This window comes from Pogoniulus pusillus, chromosome 37, assembly GCF_015220805.1.
Source record: "Pogoniulus pusillus isolate bPogPus1 chromosome 37, bPogPus1.pri, whole genome shotgun sequence".
Lineage (NCBI taxonomy): Eukaryota > Metazoa > Chordata > Aves > Piciformes > Lybiidae > Pogoniulus > Pogoniulus pusillus.
Window position 1 is genome coordinate 5,187,944 of NC_087300.1, and position 18,787 is coordinate 5,206,730.

General features: G+C 47.7%; 1 protein-coding gene across 1 annotated transcript; it reads right to left on the bottom strand.

Moving 5' to 3' along the window:
• Window positions 1-115: 115 nt before the first annotated feature.
• On the bottom strand, window positions 116-17,000 carry MTF1 (metal regulatory transcription factor 1). Its single transcript, XM_064172415.1, has 11 exons — window positions 16,912-17,000; window positions 16,134-16,592; window positions 11,964-12,202; window positions 11,444-11,575; window positions 10,832-10,905; window positions 10,215-10,348; window positions 9,859-9,936; window positions 8,529-8,628; window positions 7,816-8,375; window positions 6,910-6,976; window positions 116-6,234 (listed from the first exon to the last, which is right to left on the bottom strand). Exons 2-11 carry the CDS (start codon window positions 16,545-16,547, stop codon window positions 5,852-5,854), a joined length of 2,181 nt encoding a protein of 726 aa, XP_064028485.1. The 5' UTR covers window positions 16,548-16,592; window positions 16,912-17,000; the 3' UTR covers window positions 116-5,851.
• Between the last annotated feature and the right edge of the window lie 1,787 nt (window positions 17,001-18,787).

Consider the following 18,787-nt stretch of genomic DNA (forward strand, 5'->3'; position numbering starts at 1 on the left):
CCAAGGGAAATGACATGTCTTGGTCTGTCCAAAAGGGGCAGGGGAAGGGGGATACCCACACTCATCCCCCCCATATCATGTATAAATACTCTTAGGAATGACTCCTAACACGAAATTTAAATAAGCATTTAATTAGGATTCCATTAGTATTAATATTGCTTTCAATTCCAAAAAAAGTTAATAATTTCCACTTCTTTGCAGATATTTCAAAGTACAATATTAACTCCATACAAAATGAGCAATTAAGCAAACACCATTATTTCACATTTTACATTCTTCAAAAAAATACAAATTCATATTTACTTCTTTTTTTTTTTTTTTCTTCTTTTTCTCTTTTTTGGGGTTTTGGAGATGCTCTTCCTTTGGAAGTACTGTACGGGTAACTAACAACTTCACATTGCTCAATGTAAGCACATTTGTTCCCATGTTTCATAGTTAAATAAATTCCTTTGAACATCACACACACATTCTTGTAAAACTGGGGCTCTTTTGGCATCTCCACTGCCCAGTTCCCCATGCATGCCCACACGACACGGCACCAGCGGGCACCACTCGCAGCTCTCCTGCACTTCCCAGGCTGGCACCCACAGCCACCAGCACTGGGGACAACCCAAACCCCACCCAAGGCTCAGGCCTGCAGGTCCCTGCCTGCTGCTGCTCCGTCACACAACCACAACTCCACCTCTCCAGAACTAGGGCCAGACAGCTCTGGGTCAGCAAGCGAGCAAAGGGCACAAAGCTACACAGCAAGGAACACCAACTCCTGTGACTGGGGGACTGAAAAACAAAACCACCATACCCTTGGTTCTGCTGAAAAAGATCTTGTGAAAAAAATGTAAGAAAAAGTAGAAACTGCATTTAGTTGAAAGTGTACACTGCATAATGAACCAAATTTTGGCCAGCTTGCACACCAGCGAGGGCGTGGTGTGGGATTGTTACGCCAGTCCCAAGAACGCACACAGACTCTGAACACACCACTACATAAATATCCAGTTTAATTTGCATTTCTCAGTGCAGACAGAATCCAACTTCTAGGACAGAGGACAGCTTAAAAGACAAAGACACAAAAAAGGTTCAAAGTTCAGCCCTGTCCATGAGTATCAACTATAGGTAACAGGTATTAAAAAAAAATGGGTTGGATGTTGTTTCCAAAATGTGTTATGGAACAAAAAACAGTTTGCAATTAGAAACTCGTGATCAGAACTCACAGGGTCTCTTAAAGATATCTTTCTGGTTGGGTTTCTTTTTGCCTTACAGCCCAAACTGACTCGAGCAGCTCTGCCCAGCTACCTCAGATCACCAGTGCCAAGGACGTCCCACCCGTGCATCACGGAGCAGTTGATAAAGACAAGTTCATTGTCCTCATTTCATAGGGAGGAACCAAGGCACGGAGAGGTCAAGTGACTTGCCCGAGGTCTCTTGGCCAGTGAGCAGCAGAATCAAGGTGACACCAGAATGTCCTCTACACCATGGACCTGGCTGCCTCTCTTTTCAGCTGCCAGCCATGCTCCCCCCAAATCAGGAACAGCTTTTCAGCTCCAGTCAAGTCCAAGACAAATTACCCCTTTAACTCATCTCCCCAGCAGCCCCCCCAGGCCAACCAAGCTGCATTTACAGCCAGCACAGGCAGAGTTCTGTAAACAGTTTAACAATGCTGCTGCCACTGCAAACACAACACCCCAGATGGCTGCAGGAGCACCATCCCCCGTGAAGTAAGGCAGGTAACGACATCAAGAACGATCTCAAAGAGAAATTTCAAAGGTGCAACATGCCTGTTTCAGAACCACTTGTCACTTCTGTTGGTACTGGCGTGGCAGAGCAGAACAGAGGACAAGGGAGAAGGGAGACAGAGACCAGAACCTTGGCCGCATCCAACAGAAGTGACAAGCAGCCCCCCAGAAAGCATGAGAGAAAAGGCTGCAAAGCACAGTGCTCTCAGGAGTATTTGCATAGATTGGACGTTTGCTAATGGTGCATAATTTCTCTGGGGTCAGACAGGGAGGGGCAGGACATCACTGAGCTACTGACTACATCTACTCCAGCGACAGACACAGACAGACCACGTGGGACAATGATCTCCAGCTACAAGTATTGCACCAAGTTAAGTGCTCATCTTTGCACACCCCTGTTAACTTTTACTCAGAGCAAAAATAAACTTTGTGAAAGTATATACAAAAGAAATTGCAGCAATTGGGTTAAAGACAAAATAACCTAAAGTGCATTTTAGATATCAGTATGAGGTTCTGCAAACTAGTCTGGACACAGTCAGCATGACACAAGTGCCCAGTTCGTACTTTGTTCTATAGAATTCAGTACCAGCATTCAAACAGTGCTGATCTCCCAGCCCTCTACCACCTACGAGCATGAGAAGCAACTTCTACAGCCTCTAACTGCATGTCAAATCACTGTGTGGTGACCAGAGCTACTCATGTTGGTAATTTGATCCATTCTACACCTTCGAGCTTCTGCACCCCTGTCTAGACAGCACAGGTAACCAAGCAAATCCCCATGAGCCACAAAACAACAACACTTTTAACACAGAATGACCCAGAGCAGAGCAGCTTTGCTGTCTGATTGATAACTAAAGGGCTTCATGACGTGGAGGCTTTGAAGAGGAAGGGCAGATAGTTCTCAGAGGCTCTTTCTGTGAATCCCACATCTGCAACAGAGGAAGCTCCCCTTTACTAAAGATGCTATTGTGAATGTTCTAGATGCTGGGGTAGCAAGGGGGAGAGGACACAAAGCTCCCTGCCACTGAGAAATCCCAGGGCTTTGCTGTGACTGCCATCCCTTACCAGCCACTCGGGGATCTTTCCCATCCCAGTGTATTCACAGCCACCCCAGCAGCCTCAGGGATGATGAAATGTCCCCTGCCAGACATGCAGCATGGAACACTCTGGGAAGCAGACCAACAGCTGGACAGCAAAAGCACACATCTGTACAGCACAGTGGGGTGGAATGTGTGGTTTGTGATGCAGCAGCCTGTGCCTTCAGCCACACTCCTCTGACCTCCTTACCAGCTCTAATTAGTTTCATCTAAATTGCAGCCTGTCAGATGCACATGCAAGAGGTTAACAACAAACCCTACAGACCTAAAAGTGACAATTAAACTTGGAGCACACCATCAGAAAACAACAGAGGTTATCCTCTGGCATGTGCTCTGGTAGGACACCTGCAGCACCACCCTGCTGCCCATCGCTGTGCTCCCAGGCCAGCTTCTAAAGCCTGTGGCAGAAACTTCTACTAATTTGTATCACAAAGGAGTATTCTAAAGATGCTACCTGCCACAACCAGAAGCTTGTTTTACCTGGACTAAGTCACAAGTAGCAAAACTAACACTGAAAAACATCTCCCTGAAGGACAGCATGGCTCTGCAGAGGTTGCTAAATCCCCCAGCTGTCACCATTTCATCTCGTCTGGTACCCTCATCCCATCAGAGAAAACCCCAGCACTACAGGGGGATCTGCATGCTCCTGCACTAGCAGAATCTCACACTCATAAACCCTCTGAACCTCAACCATCACTGTCATGCTGTGCTATGAGAAGGCTGTGAGGCCTCTTGCAGTGAGCTCTGCTTCAGGGGAACCCCCATGGTTCCAGGCACCACTCACACTCCTCTGAAGCAGAGCTCTACCAGAGCTCGCAAAGGAATCATCCCACCAGGACAATCCCAGCCACACAGGCTTGAGACAATTTCTTTTGTGTTCAAGGCAGTTCTTGCTGCTCTGCAACCAAACTGCAGCACAAAATGAAGGAGAAAACCAAAGGAGGCCACCATTTCTCTGCCCTCTGCAGGGATCACCACTGCAGGGCCAAAACACAAACCACTTCATTAATCTGCTTTTCGGGGTGCAGGGCCCACCTCCCCGCTGGGACAGCACTGCACCACACACCAACACACCCCCAGAGGAAACACAAGTAGCAAGGGAACACAATCAGCCTGTTTCCAGCTCAGCTGCTGCCACCAAGCTCTCACCGCAATCCTCACCACAATTACCAAATGGAGCACTCTGCCCTGGCAGAGACACAGCATCCTCTGCATGGCCTCTCCTCACACACACCCACCCCAACAGGGTAGGATTTTGCCCTGCTGCTCTGGGCAGCTGGCAGCCAGCTGACAGAGGTGAAAAACCATCTTCCTGCAGCCTGCTCCCAGCTGTGCCACCGCAGCGCACTCACAAGGGAACAGCAGGAGATGGCCAAAGCCACTGTCCCAGCTGGGACGTGACAACAGTGTTGGTAAGGCTGCTGGTCACCCTGGGGGGCTGGTTGCACTCCTGCCACTCCCTCCAGCAGGTAGAGAGGGCAGCTCTGATCAAACACCCAGGGACACATCTCTACCCACTGGAGTCTGAGTTGCTAAACCTGGCGCACAGAGAGAGACTCCAGGCTAATTGGCTCTACAGTCGTTAGCTTTGCATCTCACTAATGACAACACTGTAAACTGAATAAAGACTATTTAATATTCTTTCTTTTAACATAAGAGACTGACAGCCAAAGCCAGAAAGATGGATAAAACACTATAAAATTACATCTTTTAAAATAATGCAGCATAAATAAACCATTTAGAATGAGACTGCATTTATTGCAACATTACAGGCTTTTTGGTGGAAGGGGAGAGGGGGTTGTGTTTTATTTACCCTGAGTAGGTTAGAATAGAGACTCTCAGTTTGATATGAAAGAAAAAACTACTATGTTGTGTAACATCTTTTAGTCAAGAAATAGCCCCGTGCACAAAAAGCTGGCATTGCAGTAGGGTGGAGGCAGAAATGATACAGTTTAACAGGAAAAAAAAAAGGAAGCATTTCTGGACAGCTGAAGGAGAGACTCACTGAATTCAAACGGAATTGAATCATTCTGAACATTTCCCTAGAGCTGCTCTTGACAAAAGATGAGAGTAACCAGCAAAGGCACCGTGCTCCTGATTGAAACAGTCGCAGGAGTTAAGAGGGTGACTTGTTTCTGAACAGAGCCAAACGAATCAGAAGAGCAGCAGACACCAAGCTGCCTACCCCTGGGACTCACTGCACCCTTCCAAAGAGAAGCAGACAAGCTCCTAAGCCTAAGGAAGCCAGGGCTCCAGCTGTGTTTCCATGCTGTGAAACAGGGTTTGCCACCACACTCCTAAGTCCTAATGAAATTAAATGAACACAAGAAACTTGTGCTGTCAGGAACACAAGGCACTTGTGCTCTCCTGAAAGGACTCCCCAAAAAGCTTCTGTAGGCTTCAGTAACAGCATTAGCACAAAGCAAACCTCAACATCAGCTCCCACTACTCAGTGACGTGACAATTCCATTTCAATTCAACTGCAGATAAACCATCTGCTACAGTAATGTCAGCTCCTACCACAGCAAAGTCCTCTCCCAGGCTCCCCTCGTAGTGCATGGTTAGCATCAGACATAAGAGACAGAGAAAAATCACAGACCCAAGGAGTTGTAACAAAGACCCACTTGCTGCCAGTACCTTTAACCCAAACATTAAGTGATGTGCAATTGGAGACAAACTAACCCCCCCTTTTTCTTTTTAAAAATCATTTTTTTTTGCACACAAGTAACTTTTTAACTTCTGTGTTCACATATGACAAGCAAAAGTGACAGACAGTGCAGCCAAAACAGTTCATATATAACTTAGCTTTTTTTTTTTCCTTTTTTTTTTACCTTTTTTTTAAGATAGATTCTCAAAGATGGATGTACCTGGGACGTGACTAAGATGACATCTGTGAAGCAGAAATAAGCCACAAAAACTTCCAAAGAGGGAGCTAAAAAACAAAGAAAGAATCGATCCTTCAGTTTCTGCTTCTAAGGAGAAGGGGTTTTACCCTCCAGGTGCAAAAGGAAATCTGGAACATCTTCACTTGGAGAAGCTGCTATTCAAACCAATTTCTTCCTCACCCTGCAGTAGTGCTTCGATTGGAATTATGTTAGAGGGAGTGTCAGGGCTCTGGAGGGACAGGAAGTCTGAGACATCCATGGCACTTAACGTTTCAGTCTGCGAGTCTGAAGGGGTCACTATCTGACTGCTCTGCCCACACGAAGGAGAAGGGGAAGGGAAGGTCTGAGGCTGCAGCTGGGGAGCTGGCTGCTCCAAAGCTTTAGAATCAGGTGAAGAACATTCCTTCTTAACAGTGGCTTTGTCCTTGGCAGAGTCTCGGCAGGCACACTGACACTGGCAGGCCTCCTCCTGCTTGATAATAATGACAGGAACACTGAGACCAATCTGCTGAACAGGGCTTCCTGAAGGTGAGACAAAGACAAAACACAACGGAACTACATCATTTCACAGCAGGGAGAGACAAATCACCTTTGGTAAATGAGATCGTGTGCCCCTGGCAGCAGAGATTAGCTGTTGCTTTGTTCAAGCACAACAAACACCTCCAGCAGATGATCAATAAGAAGAAAGTGGCAGGTACTCTCTGCCGTGAGAAATGAGCATAAGAAACCTTTTCAGTCTGCACCCAGGCATTAGAAGTCTGATCTAATATTTTTACACAGTAGAATGTCTCTTCTCTGACAACTACTGCAACTGTTACGGCATCAAATCAAATGAAGAGCAGTGTTCAACCCCCCAAGTCCCTAAGCACCAACTCGTGAAGATGCTACAACACTGCACTTTATTCCTCTCTGTGAGCTCCACTAAAATACAAATTTTTTATGGCTACTGGATCTAATTTGTGAACTTGATTATCTTAAAGTCATTGGAGAAACTCTCACAGGACAGAGCTCAGCACAAACCTATATGTCTACAGCAGACTGCACTTCAAACCTCAGAAAGTAGAAAAAAGAAAGGATTTTCTTCAACATTTTTGCAAGCAACAAAACCACCACAAATGCTGATCAAGCTAAATGTGCTACAGTGAGAGAAAGAGGGGATGGGGGGGCAAAGAAAAGCAAGTTCAGAGCCAGGCTTACCTGTGCTGCCAGCTACTGGTAATGCGGTGGTAAAAAAAACCTTTTCCACTACTTTTGGAACTTGTGGCTTTAAAGGGAAAAAAAAGAGGAAAAAAAAACATCTGAGTCGATTCCAATCAATTTTTTGTTGTTCTAAGTCTGAAAAACTGCAATCAAAAGAAAACAGCTGCACACATATTCCAGAGACAGTACACAGGAGAATTAATTCAAAATGGTAGCATTTAGCTTGGTTCTGAGCCATGCTGTGGCCATCCCAGAACTCAGTTATTGTTTCAGTAGTCCTAACCATAGGGAGCAGCCACCCTCCACACCCCACCCTCATTTACACAGCCTGGGGATTCTGACAACTGAATTCTTAAAGTTATCCCTGCAGCTATTCAATGCTGACCATCTGCAGCTGAGAAAGTCTACAACTGGCAAAAGTATTCCCAGAGCTGAAGCATGAGGGCTCAGCTCTGCAGATTTTTCAAGAGAACACAGCATGGGGGCTCTCTGCTCTCCAGATTTCCCAGAGAACAAAGCATGAGGGCTCAGCTCTCCAGATTTCCCAGAGAACACAGCATGGGGACTCCTCACACTCCAGATTTCATAGAGAACAAAGCATGGGGACTCTCTGCTCTCAAACTGATTAAACCCTAGATATGTTCTCAGGCCATGTGGTATTGTCTTGGATAAAGCAAGCTGTTGCCTGCTGTGACAAGTCTGTGACTGGCTCAAGACTTTCTTCAGTACTCTATTTTCTATTCATTTCTCTGCCTGCTTTAGGGTTCTACACACATTAATGTGACAGGCATTCCACAACACTGCATCTCAGCTTGTGGCTTACAGTTCCAAGTTTGATCCTTTCCCTTTTCAGGAGCAAGGGCTCTAGGAGGAAGAGCTCAAGGCCCTTCTGCACGCACTCACCATTTGTTCTTGGCTTTGTGGGGAACCAGTGGCACCGTTTAAGATCCATTGCAAGTTCTGCTCTCCCATGACAATGCTGGACTGCAGGATAGCAGTGCTCTGGGAAGGAGTAATGGTTATGGTCGGGTTACTGGTCAGAACAGGGTTTGCACCAACAGGCACAGTCTGAACCATAGCTGGCAGGGGCTCAGCAGCACCAGGCGCTGCCGGGGCAGGTGCCCCAGCCACCACTGAAAGTCCTTGCACCATGGGCTGCGGCGGGGGCTGCGGTGGGGGCTGCAGGAAGTCTTGGTGACTGGCTGCAAACTGTGTGCTGTGAGGAACAGGCACTTCTGGGGACTGTAAAACAGTTGCAGGATTTCCAAATGCAGCTTGCTGTGAGCTGGTTCCTATGGAGGAGGGAGCAGCAGGGGCTGCTGAGGCTTGTAGTGCTGAGTGGGAAGGCTCAGAGATGCCAAGCTGCAGGACCAGTGGAAGAGACAAGGACGCTGAGTCTCCTGCAGATGGTGGAGCAGCAGAGACCGAGTCCGTGTCACCATTAAAACCTTCCATCAAGGCAGCTGCCAAAAGAGACACATCAGTTCTTGTGAGATCTGAATCAAGGACTTTTCCAATGAGCTTATCAGGCAGCAGGTGGGTTTCTGCTCAGTGCAGCACTGCTACCTCCACACCTCTAGACCAAAGGCCCCTGTAAAACCAGACACAAGCCGCACCTGTCTGCTGCGAGTCGTCCTGGCCTGCAGGGTCTGGGCTCTGGAATATCGACTCGAAGATGCTTGCTGGTGAGATTGTGCTAAGGTCTTGTCCATGTGTCTAGTGAACAGAAAACAGAGGAAGACATCAGATAGTGCCTTGCCTCAGGTCTCCACAAACTTTGACAAGTCCCAGTCAGGCAACAAACGGATGTCAGAAATAACTCTCTAAGTATCAACCACCTTCAGGAAAGGCAAAAATTCCTGAACATGCTCCACTTACCTGAGGTAAAAGGACAGTTTTATTATCCACAACCAAGTTTATCAATATGAGGAGCAAGTCCTTAGTAAAATAAGTCTTTCAAAAGTAAAATATATTATTCTGCATCCACATTTTGTTTAACCCTTATTTCTTGTAATACTCTGTTAGAAACAGAAACAGACATTAAGCTGCTCTTGGTTGTTTGTGAGGCCTTTTCTGAAGCAGAAACAAACCAGCCCTAGATAGATTATATCTTGGAGTGTCACTCAGCCTGCCTTAGGAACAGACTAGATGAAAAAGCTTCACATTGCTTCCACACCAAAGCACAAAGGATGACTCTCTCATCAGTGGATGATTTTCCTCTATGGAAAATTTCAGCTCAGACAGCAATTATCAATGAGCAAGAACATGATTGCAGTAAAGTCACATGCAGAGCCTTTAAAGCTAGGCTGAATGAAAGTGCCTGTTTTGGAGGAAAATCCCTCTCCTCTTCACTCTGTCACTCTGCTTTTAGGCAGAAATGTATATATTTTGTTTCACCACTCAGAAAAAAAAGACAGCAATAATAGATCACATTTGCAGGCTCAATAGGGTGTATAAGAAACATACTCGGGTTTTTGTCAAGACACAAAGCAGAAGCATAGAATGGTTTAGGTTGGAAGGGAACTGAAAGCTCATTCAGTTCCAACCCCCTGCCATAGGCAGGGACACCTCCCACTAGAACAGGTCCCTCAAGGCCTCATCCAATCTGGCCTTGAACACCTCCAGGGAGGGAGCAGCCACAACCTCCCTGGGCAACCTGTGTCAGTGTCTCACCATCGTCACTGTAAAGAACCCTTTCCTAAGATCTAGTTTGAATGTCCCCTCTGCCAGTTTAAACCCATTACAAGACCAATAAAAAATGGCTCTATCCAAAGAACATCAGAATGAAAGCCTAAAGCAGAGCAGGCTGGAGGCTTGAACAAGCCACACACAAACCACCAGCCACCAGCATCTCATCTGCTGTGCTCTCCTGGACAGGATGAGCATGCTGCCAGCAAAAGCACAACCCAAATGTCAATTTGAGGACAATTAAGGCCAGTGACTCACTGTATTGGAGTTCTCCCGCAGCTCAGAATCTGTTGAAATGAGGCTCAGGTCACTCAGACAAAGTGAGTGGCTTGTATCCTGTACAGGAGAGAATGAAAGTTGAGTTACATATTTTTAAGTGTCAGAAATGCTTTCAATTCCTTTTCAGAATCCATACAATTCTGCCCATGTGGACTTGACTTTACCCAGGTCTCAGTTCTAAAATCAAAGGAGCAATATTGCTGAGCAAAAGGTATTTTGGTAGCTATCAGGATTTTTAACATCTCTTTCAAACCACTTCCAGAAAGCTAAATCATTTGCAGTTTTAATTTAGCAGAGGAACAGATCAGCCCACAGGAAAGAGAAGTGCTGCTAACCTCAGACACGTTGTTATTGGGAAGTGCATTATAGGACTGTCCTTTCTCGTGACCTTTCATGTGACTCTTGAGACTGTACTGGGTACTGAAAGTCTTCTCGCAGCCATTACTGGGACAGAAGAAAGGTTTCTCCCCTACAGGCAGCAGCAAAGACATGAAACAAAGTTACAAACATTTCAGCAGAGGTATTTTTAAAGCACTTAGGCGAGTCATATTTTACACATTCAGCATCTCTGGGAGTCTTGCAGAGAACAGCCTCTGTTTCCCCACCTGGACTGACACAAGAACACAGCACTAAGTTCTCACACATTATTACTGGCATGTGCTACACACGTAGGAAACTCAAGACTTGACAGGCAGAAATGGAGTATTGGAGGTTGCCTTGATTCAGGCCCAGGAGCTTGCACCTGGCCTTGTTACTTCACAGGGTTGACATAGGCACAGTCCTCAGGCCGCCCAGGTCCCTCTGGGTGACAGTCCTTCCCTCCAGAGCATTGACTGCACCACTCAGCTTATGTCACACATTATATAGAGCTATAAATACATATGAGGATTCTGAGAGTTGGTACCAACTGAATAAGCTCCATCAAAGAAAATAACAAGCCCCTGGGACTTACCAGTATGTGTCCTGACGTGTGTTTTAAGGTGGTGGCTTGCAGCAAAAGCTTTCCCACAGCCATCATGCTCACACCTAAATGAGGCATCATAGGAGGGTTAGCATCAGTGGCAGCAGGTTCCTCTGTTGCATTAGTTACAAGTTTAGATCATGCTGAAGAACAGACCCAGCACTAGTCTGTGTCAGAACCAAGGACTTCCCAACAGCTGCTCTGTGTGACACAGATAAGAGCAAGGCTCTGAACAGGGTGTAAAGAGTCAGTCATGAAGTCAGCATCTTGGGGGGAGGCTTTCTTCATGGAATAAACACTTACTGCATTACAGCAAAGCAACAACAACTTTTAAATACATTTCTGAAACATGCTCATCATGCCACACACTGATGTTTAAAACAACAGCCTGACTCTTGTCTGTGAAGACAACCATTTCACCCACTCACACCGGCAGCTGAGGGAGCTGCAGCACACACACACCCCCACACCAGCCACCTTCACCTCCACATAGAAGTTTTTCCACTCAGGGCAGCAATAGCTGCCTCATGTCACAGTCACAGCTGCCCTTTGGCACAGCTGCCCCTTTGCACAAGTCCCCCAGACCTGCCCACATCTGCTTACCTAAATGGCTTTTCTCCTGTGTGTGTCCGGATGTGCTTCCTAAGGTCGCTGTGCGTGGTGAAGTATTTACTGCAGCCTTCCGATTCACAGTTGAACGTTTTCCCCGTGTGAAGCCTCTGATGTGCTTTCAACCTGAAATGTATGCCACAAAAGTCCCTCTTAAGACTTGCAGGAAGAGACAGCCCCTGAGGCAAGAAAGCCATTTATTCAAACACGCAGGACAGGATCAAAGGCTGGATGTGTTTGGAAGTGAAGGTAAGTCACTCATGGAAATAACTGATGGCACTTCCCAAGTTCTTAAGCAGATCTGAGAGTTCCTCGTGCATCATTTTCAGCACTACTGTGATATAAATAAGCTATATATGTCATTACAGGTCCTGCCACCCTACTCCACATTTTGAGGGGACTTGTATTTCTATCTGTAGGAAGGAGGGTGACAATTCCATTCAGACACAAACAAAAAGTAGATGCCAGCTGTCAAACAGCGACAGCCAGCTCTGGAGAGACAGAGCCTGCCTACCTGTACAGGGTGTTGAACGCCTTCTCACAGCCCTGCACATCACATTCAAAAGGCTTTTCCTTAGTGTGCACTCGAACGTGGATTTTGAGGCTGTAGGAGGTAAGAAAGGCCTTGCCACAGCCCTCTTGATTGCAGACAAAAGTGTACTCCCCACGGTGAGTCTTCTGGTGAGTGCGCAGGTTGCCGGCAGTGCTGTAGGTGCGTGGGCAGCCCTCAAAGGTGCACTGATATCGCTTCACCTAAGGGGCAAAATGCTGCAGGCTTAACAATTCTGAAGCATTTCTGGAATCCAGACAGGGTAGAACTACAGTCAGACATCAAAGACAACGGACAAGATTTTGACCTCCAAGGCAAAGGGGGAAAAAACCCCAAAAATTCAAAATTGCTGTTTAATTATTTAGCTGACTTCAGATTTCTCTGCACTAGATGAGGAAGGGGTGGCACATTCTGGAGGCATGCTCACCTTACAGACTAACAGCAATCCAAGTGAAAAGAGAAGAGACAAAGAAAAACCCCACATTTTGAAATGTTTGTAGCTAAAAGCCTGATAAAATAGTTGGAAAGGATGCCAAGAGGCCATCGAAGCAATCCACTGTCCCCAGGTGTGGCACCTGCACTTCACCTGGGTGCTTCTGGCAGAGCTGCTTATGCAGAAAGGAGGAAGACAAGGGGAAATGTGCTTTCACAATCTGAGCCCCAAAACGTGCCCAGTTCCCATTCACACCTCAAACAAGAGCTGTAGCTTTCCCCATCCCCTTTAATCTAACCATCAGCCACACATTACTTCATTTTATCTCCAAAGCAGCCTTTGCTGTGCTTTGTTCTCTGCTGTGCTTGCTGACAGTCAGCACCTGAAGTGTAACAAATCAAAAAGGTGATTTCCATGCTACACATTTCTCAGCCAGCTATCTGCATCACCAAGAAGGAGCTTCACATTGAACTGAATCTGGTACCTTCACAGCGTCTGCAACAGGCAGGCAGAGACCATGCAGAGCCTCCCAGTGTCACCAAGTTTAATTAAATCTTATTCTCTCTCATGACACAGAAGGAATAAGCCAACTGATATCCCTGAATAACCTGATCTTCAGTATTAATTAGCAGACTGATGGCTGTAACAGTTGTGAAATCTTAACCTCTAAGAATGTTTACAGAGTCTAAGAGAGGACTCGATGGTTGGCAGGCAAGAAGTAGAAGAGTGTTCCAAGAGATGTTGATTTGGAATGTTCAGAAAGGCAACATGGACCACAAAAGAGGGTCAGGATCCTGCAGGTTTAGTGTACTAAGAGCTGGTCAGGGAGAGGACACAGCAGGAGCCAAGCCAGCAGCTCTCCTCCCTGTCAAGGCACAAAGCACCCATCTCACAGCACCCACCACGTTGCTGAGGAAAGGCTGGAGCCTGCCCCTAAAAAACAGACACTGAACTGAAGGCTGATACCAGAACTGATAAACCTGCACCCAACCAATGTGTCACACCTGTGGGGTTCTGCCCATCACATCACTCAACAGCTGCTTTTTTCCTTTACAGACACCCCTCAGAAAAGAGCATTTGCTACTCAGGGTTCTTTGCTGCCACGGCTGGCAGCTGAGAACAGAGTAACACAGGAAGCCTTCATCACTTGTCAGGGAAGTACAAAAACACTGTACTGGAAGTTGTGCTCCTCTCAGAACAACGGGAATTTCATCAGGAGTAGCTGCAAGAACATCATGGCTGGCGAGCAATGGGAGTGGTACACTACACCAAACCCAGATCCTCCCTTGGCTTTGCACAGGCAGTAAAAAGACAAAGATGACAAACATCTAGTGCTTAAATGGAACAAACCACCTCAATGAAACAACCAAGCAGTAACTTGAAGGGGAAGAGATTTTGGAGGACTGTGTATTTTTATTCAATCACTCAGCATTATTAGAATGAAAGTGATTTCAGTGAAAGGAGCTTGCCCTAAATTTATAGTTTCAACCAGGTAACAGCTATCACTAAACATTCAGACATTACAGTAATTAGCAAGATAATTAGTAAGTTTGGTTGTGTTGAGTCAGCCAAAACCCAAGGGCACAGATTGGTAACACACAGACACGAGATCTCAAAGTCCATTTTATCAGACAGGAAGGGGCAGATTATCTTCACCAGGGATCATCAGATTTAGTACAATTTATGTATCAGTACTGAAGTAAATGTTCCCTGTTGGAGTTTTAAGGCTGCAGGCAATTAACACTTTACAATCTGCATCCCAGGGCATTCTCCACAGCACTTCCTGTAACACACAAATGGTCTGACACGAGCAGGAACTACAGAAGAATCAGGTGGAGCCTATTAAGCTTTCTTGGTGTTCACATTAGGTCTAGAAAGTGAAAGGAGCACATTAACTACAGGTGAAGGATTTGGCTCCTAGCTGCCAGTGAACATAAGGAAAGTTGGCAATGATAGGTTCAGCTATTCACAGGTCTTGAAGTGTTCCCTCAATGGCCAAAGCTTCATTTCAGAAATCATTCTAAGAGAGATCCTGCAAGACAGAAGCAATGCTCCCACCATGCTTTAAGAAATAAAATGGTCTGTGAAGCAGCTCAGCATTTCTCTTTTCACATTAGGAACAGCAGCACATCACATAAATGCTGATTGCACACAAAAATCAGCTAAATATTTGCCTTAAAGGCTGGTGGTTACAGCAGCATTTGAGACAGAACAAAAAGCAATTTTACAAGATGGAGGAGTGTAATCCACACTTAAGGCTTATTTCAACTGCAATAAAATCATAGTGTAACTCGTCCTCAACCCCAGAAAATTCATTCAAGAGATGGAAACATCAATTTAGATAAAGGATTTCCTTAGGAAATCCCAGGGTTTGTACAGCTTTTCCTAAAAGGAGGGAAGAAGAAATAACATCAGTTGAGTTGCACATGCAGCCAGCAGCACCTGTTCAGCTGCACAGGCTGCTCTCAGACACTGCAGCTGCACACGTGGTACCCACAAAAGGAGAATGAAACACTGGTGTGGCTGACATACAAAACCGAGATCTTGGCAGCTAGCAAGGTAGCACAGAGCAGCTGCTGGTACAAATAACTGAGCAAAAGGAGTGCTTTAGGCCCAAATCTCTCTTGTTGAATAAACCTCTGGCCAGACATTTCGTAACTGCAGAGCTGACCTCCTGCAGCATCATCTCCTCACTGCCCAGCACGTGGTGGCAATGGTTCCCTGCTCACCTGAATTATTCAGTGCTCAAACCCAGCTTCCCTTCTCAGCAAGGGCTCACTTCTGCAGTACTTTGATACCAAGTATCAATTACACAAGGAGCTGATACCACTGATCCTGGCCCAGACCCTTGTACAGATCACCCCTTAGTGAACTAAGAGAGGACAAAAAAAAGAGCCCAACGTTGGCATTTCACTCAGCTCTGCATTGCTTTTGTGCCTAAAAACCCAGACTCAGCCTGCAGGAGTCCTTAACACTTTGCATGCAGGTAGAACTCATTAGGGAGACAGAACTAAAGGTAATTGCCATTTTAAATAGGTAAAATGATTTAAACTTTCAAAATCCAAGAAGTGATAGGTTACAGTTTCCCTTACTTTCATCTGACAATCCCTCTACAAGTGACACAATAAAAGAGTAAAGCAATTTCAAGCTTGGAATCTTAAATTTCACACTTCAGCTACCACCAACAGTCTGGGATTTAACTGACAGCTCAAGACAACAGTTAACTGCAGGAACAGCAGAGGCCATCTTCCTTTTAGTCATCTCTGAACTTGGGAAACAACTGCCCAACCAACCTAAAACCAGGAGAGCACTCAACTCACACATTACTGACCCAAGCACGTTTTCAGTACCTCAGTCTCCTACTCCCTGGTGTTACCACACCTCACAAAGTGCTTCCTGGCTGATTCACCAGGAATAATTAGGGCATTAAGACTGAAAACTGGTGACACTCACAGCTTTGCTGCTACCCCACTAAGTGACCCAGCAAAAGTTCTGCCCACCACCACAAAGCACTACAACAGCCAGAAGCAGCAACGGATCTAAGAGTGCAGTTCACTTCACCTGACAGGAACCTTTAAGAACAAGGCAAAATCTTTTCTGCTTTCTAGCAAAAAGCTTTAGGAAAAAAACATCTTCACAGCATTTAAAGCCACCAGGGGCAAAGCACATTAGGCATAAAATTCATGATCTCAGTCACTTACTTCTTTAAGCTTCGTTTCTGGGCATTCAGACTGCAAAGTGAGCGTTGCTCCTTCAATATTTCTTGGCATAGGAGTCGAACCAGGATTTATTGTTAGGTGAATCTGATCTGGAGAAATAATGTGTTGCACATAACCCTGGGACATTCCTTCATGATCTGCTATTAAATGAAATCCTTCTTCGTGACCCTCTGGCAAAAAAGGCAAGTGATCACCACATTGTCCTTCATCCTCATCGTCTTCCAACACACTGTGGTCCTGTTCTATGAGAACAGTCGTCCTGTCATACACCGTCCCGGATGACGAAGAAACCAGCCCGTTTTTATCGGCAAACCTCATCATATTATCGTCCTGGGTTAAATCGTCTTCCTCTACTTCATAGTAGATAACGTTGCCTTCAGGGCTGTTCTCCCCCATGGCTCAGCGCTTCTCAGGGCGACACCGTGCACCTTAGCGACTCATCTGCAACAGAAGGACGGGCGGCTGGGGTCAGACGCCTCTGCCTCGCCGGCCCGGGTCGCGCTCCGCCCTCACACGCAGCGCCTCGAGGCCGGGCCAGCGCTCCGCAGCAGCGGCCACCGCAGCAGCGGCTACAACCCCACCGGGCCCCGGGCGGCGGCGGGGCAGGTGCCGGGCCGTGCGCCGCGGCCTGTCACCCCGCGGGCCGGGGCGGGCGGCCCTTCCCCGAGCGCGGCGCTACCCCCGCCCCGCCGCCCGCAGGGCCTGCTGGGGCCACACCGCCCCCAGCCCGGGCGCCACGACGCGGCCCGGCGGCGCTCACCCAGCTCCCGGCGGCGGCGGCAGCTCCTTCCCCGCCCCAGCGGCACCATGATTTCCAGCGCACTCACTTCCGCTTCCGGCCGCGCACGGCCCGACGGGAGCGCCGCGCCCGCCGCGGGGCCTGACGGGAAGGGCGGGTGGGGGCTGCGCGGGCCGGGCCGGAGCTGCCGCCGGGACCGGGACCGGGACCCCTTAGCCGCAGCCCCGCTTGGTTGTCGCTGCTGTGGTGTTGACATAAGATGCAGAACATATTCCCCCGCCCCCAGCGTGGAGAGGAGGGGGAGCAGCGGCAGGACGCGGCGGTGGCGGAGCAAAGCCGCGGAGCTCCCGCGGCGCAGCGCAGCCGGTGTGGGACGCGGCCTCGCCCCCGGTTACACCGCAAACGGCTGCTGCAGCCGCGCCGAGCGCAGGTTCAAAGCAGGGCACGCTGGGCTCAGGTGGGCTTTCCGTGCCTCCCGTTTGGCGTCAGTGCTCTCCCCGCTCCCTCCAGGGATCCCCACAGGACGAGGCACAGCTGCTGTGCCCACCCAGCAAAGGGCTGCAAACACCTTCAGAGCTCGAAGCACATTCTGAAAGCCTGGGGCCGTGCTGGGGTAGAGGCCTCACCCCTCACACCCGCCTCTCCTCCCACACCGTTCCTACCGTCTGCAGCGTGACATCGCACTTGTGTTATTCCAAAGTAACTTCCTTTCCTGCAGGCCTGTCCCTTTACCTCCGCTGGGTCACCAGCGCAGGTTGCTGCCTGGTCTTAGGCAGGGACAAGTCCTCCAACGCCTCGACCTTGCCACCCACACCCTGTGTCAAACCCTGGCAGCACTGCTCCAGGCCTTCTACAGCAACTTCAATAAACCAAGAGCCTAAACTAACCAACACCAAAACCAGGCAAAGGCTGTAAGAATACACTGAGATCTTTTTATTTAAATAAGAAGGACTTAAAAATTCTTTTAAGACAAGTTAAATAAAATAGAGTGTAAATAGCAACTCTTTTTCTAGTTTTGCCTACACACAGCTTATTTAGAAATCTGATACACTTTACAGCATAAACAGTGACACCTGGTTCAAACTGCTTGAGCTATGCCTTCAAAAGCAATAGATTGTATAAAATACTGTGATAGAAAACCCCCCCCCCCAACACTATACTGTACAAAAAAATACCTTTACAGTCATTTGATCTCTAAAAATCAGATTAGTTATATCTGAAATTCATGGTGAATTGGATGGGTGGGCAGAGGCCAACAGGTTGACATTTAACAAGGCCATGTGCAGGGTTCTGCACTTTGGCCACAACAACCCCAAGCAGCACTGAAGGCTGGGGACTGAGTGGCTGAGAGCAGCCAGGAAGAAAAGGACCTGGGGGTACTGATAGATAGTAGCTGAAGATGAGCCAGCAGTGTGCCCAGGTGGCCAAGAGAGCCAATGGCATCCTGGCCTGCATCAGGAACAGTGTGGCCAGCAGGACAAGGGAGGTTCTGCCCCTGTACTCAGCACTGCTCAGGCCACACCTTGAGTACTGTGTCCAGTTCTGGGCCCCTCAATTCAAGAGAGATGTTGAGGTGCTGGAAGGTGTCCAGAGAAGGGCGACAAAGCTGGTGAGGGGCCTGGAACACAAACCCTATGAGGAGAGGCTGAGGGAGCTGGGGGTGTGCAGCCTAGAGAAGAGGAGGCTCAGGGCAGAGCTCATTGCTGTCTACAACTACCTGAAGGGAGGCTGTAGCCAGGTGGGGTTGGGCTCTTCTGCCAAGCACCCAGCAACAGAACAAGGGGACACAGTCTCAAGTTGTGCGGGGGAAGTATAGGCTGGATGTCAGGAGGAAGTTCTGCACAGAGAGAGTGATTGGCATTGGAATGGGCTGCCCAGGGAGGTGGTGGAGGCACCG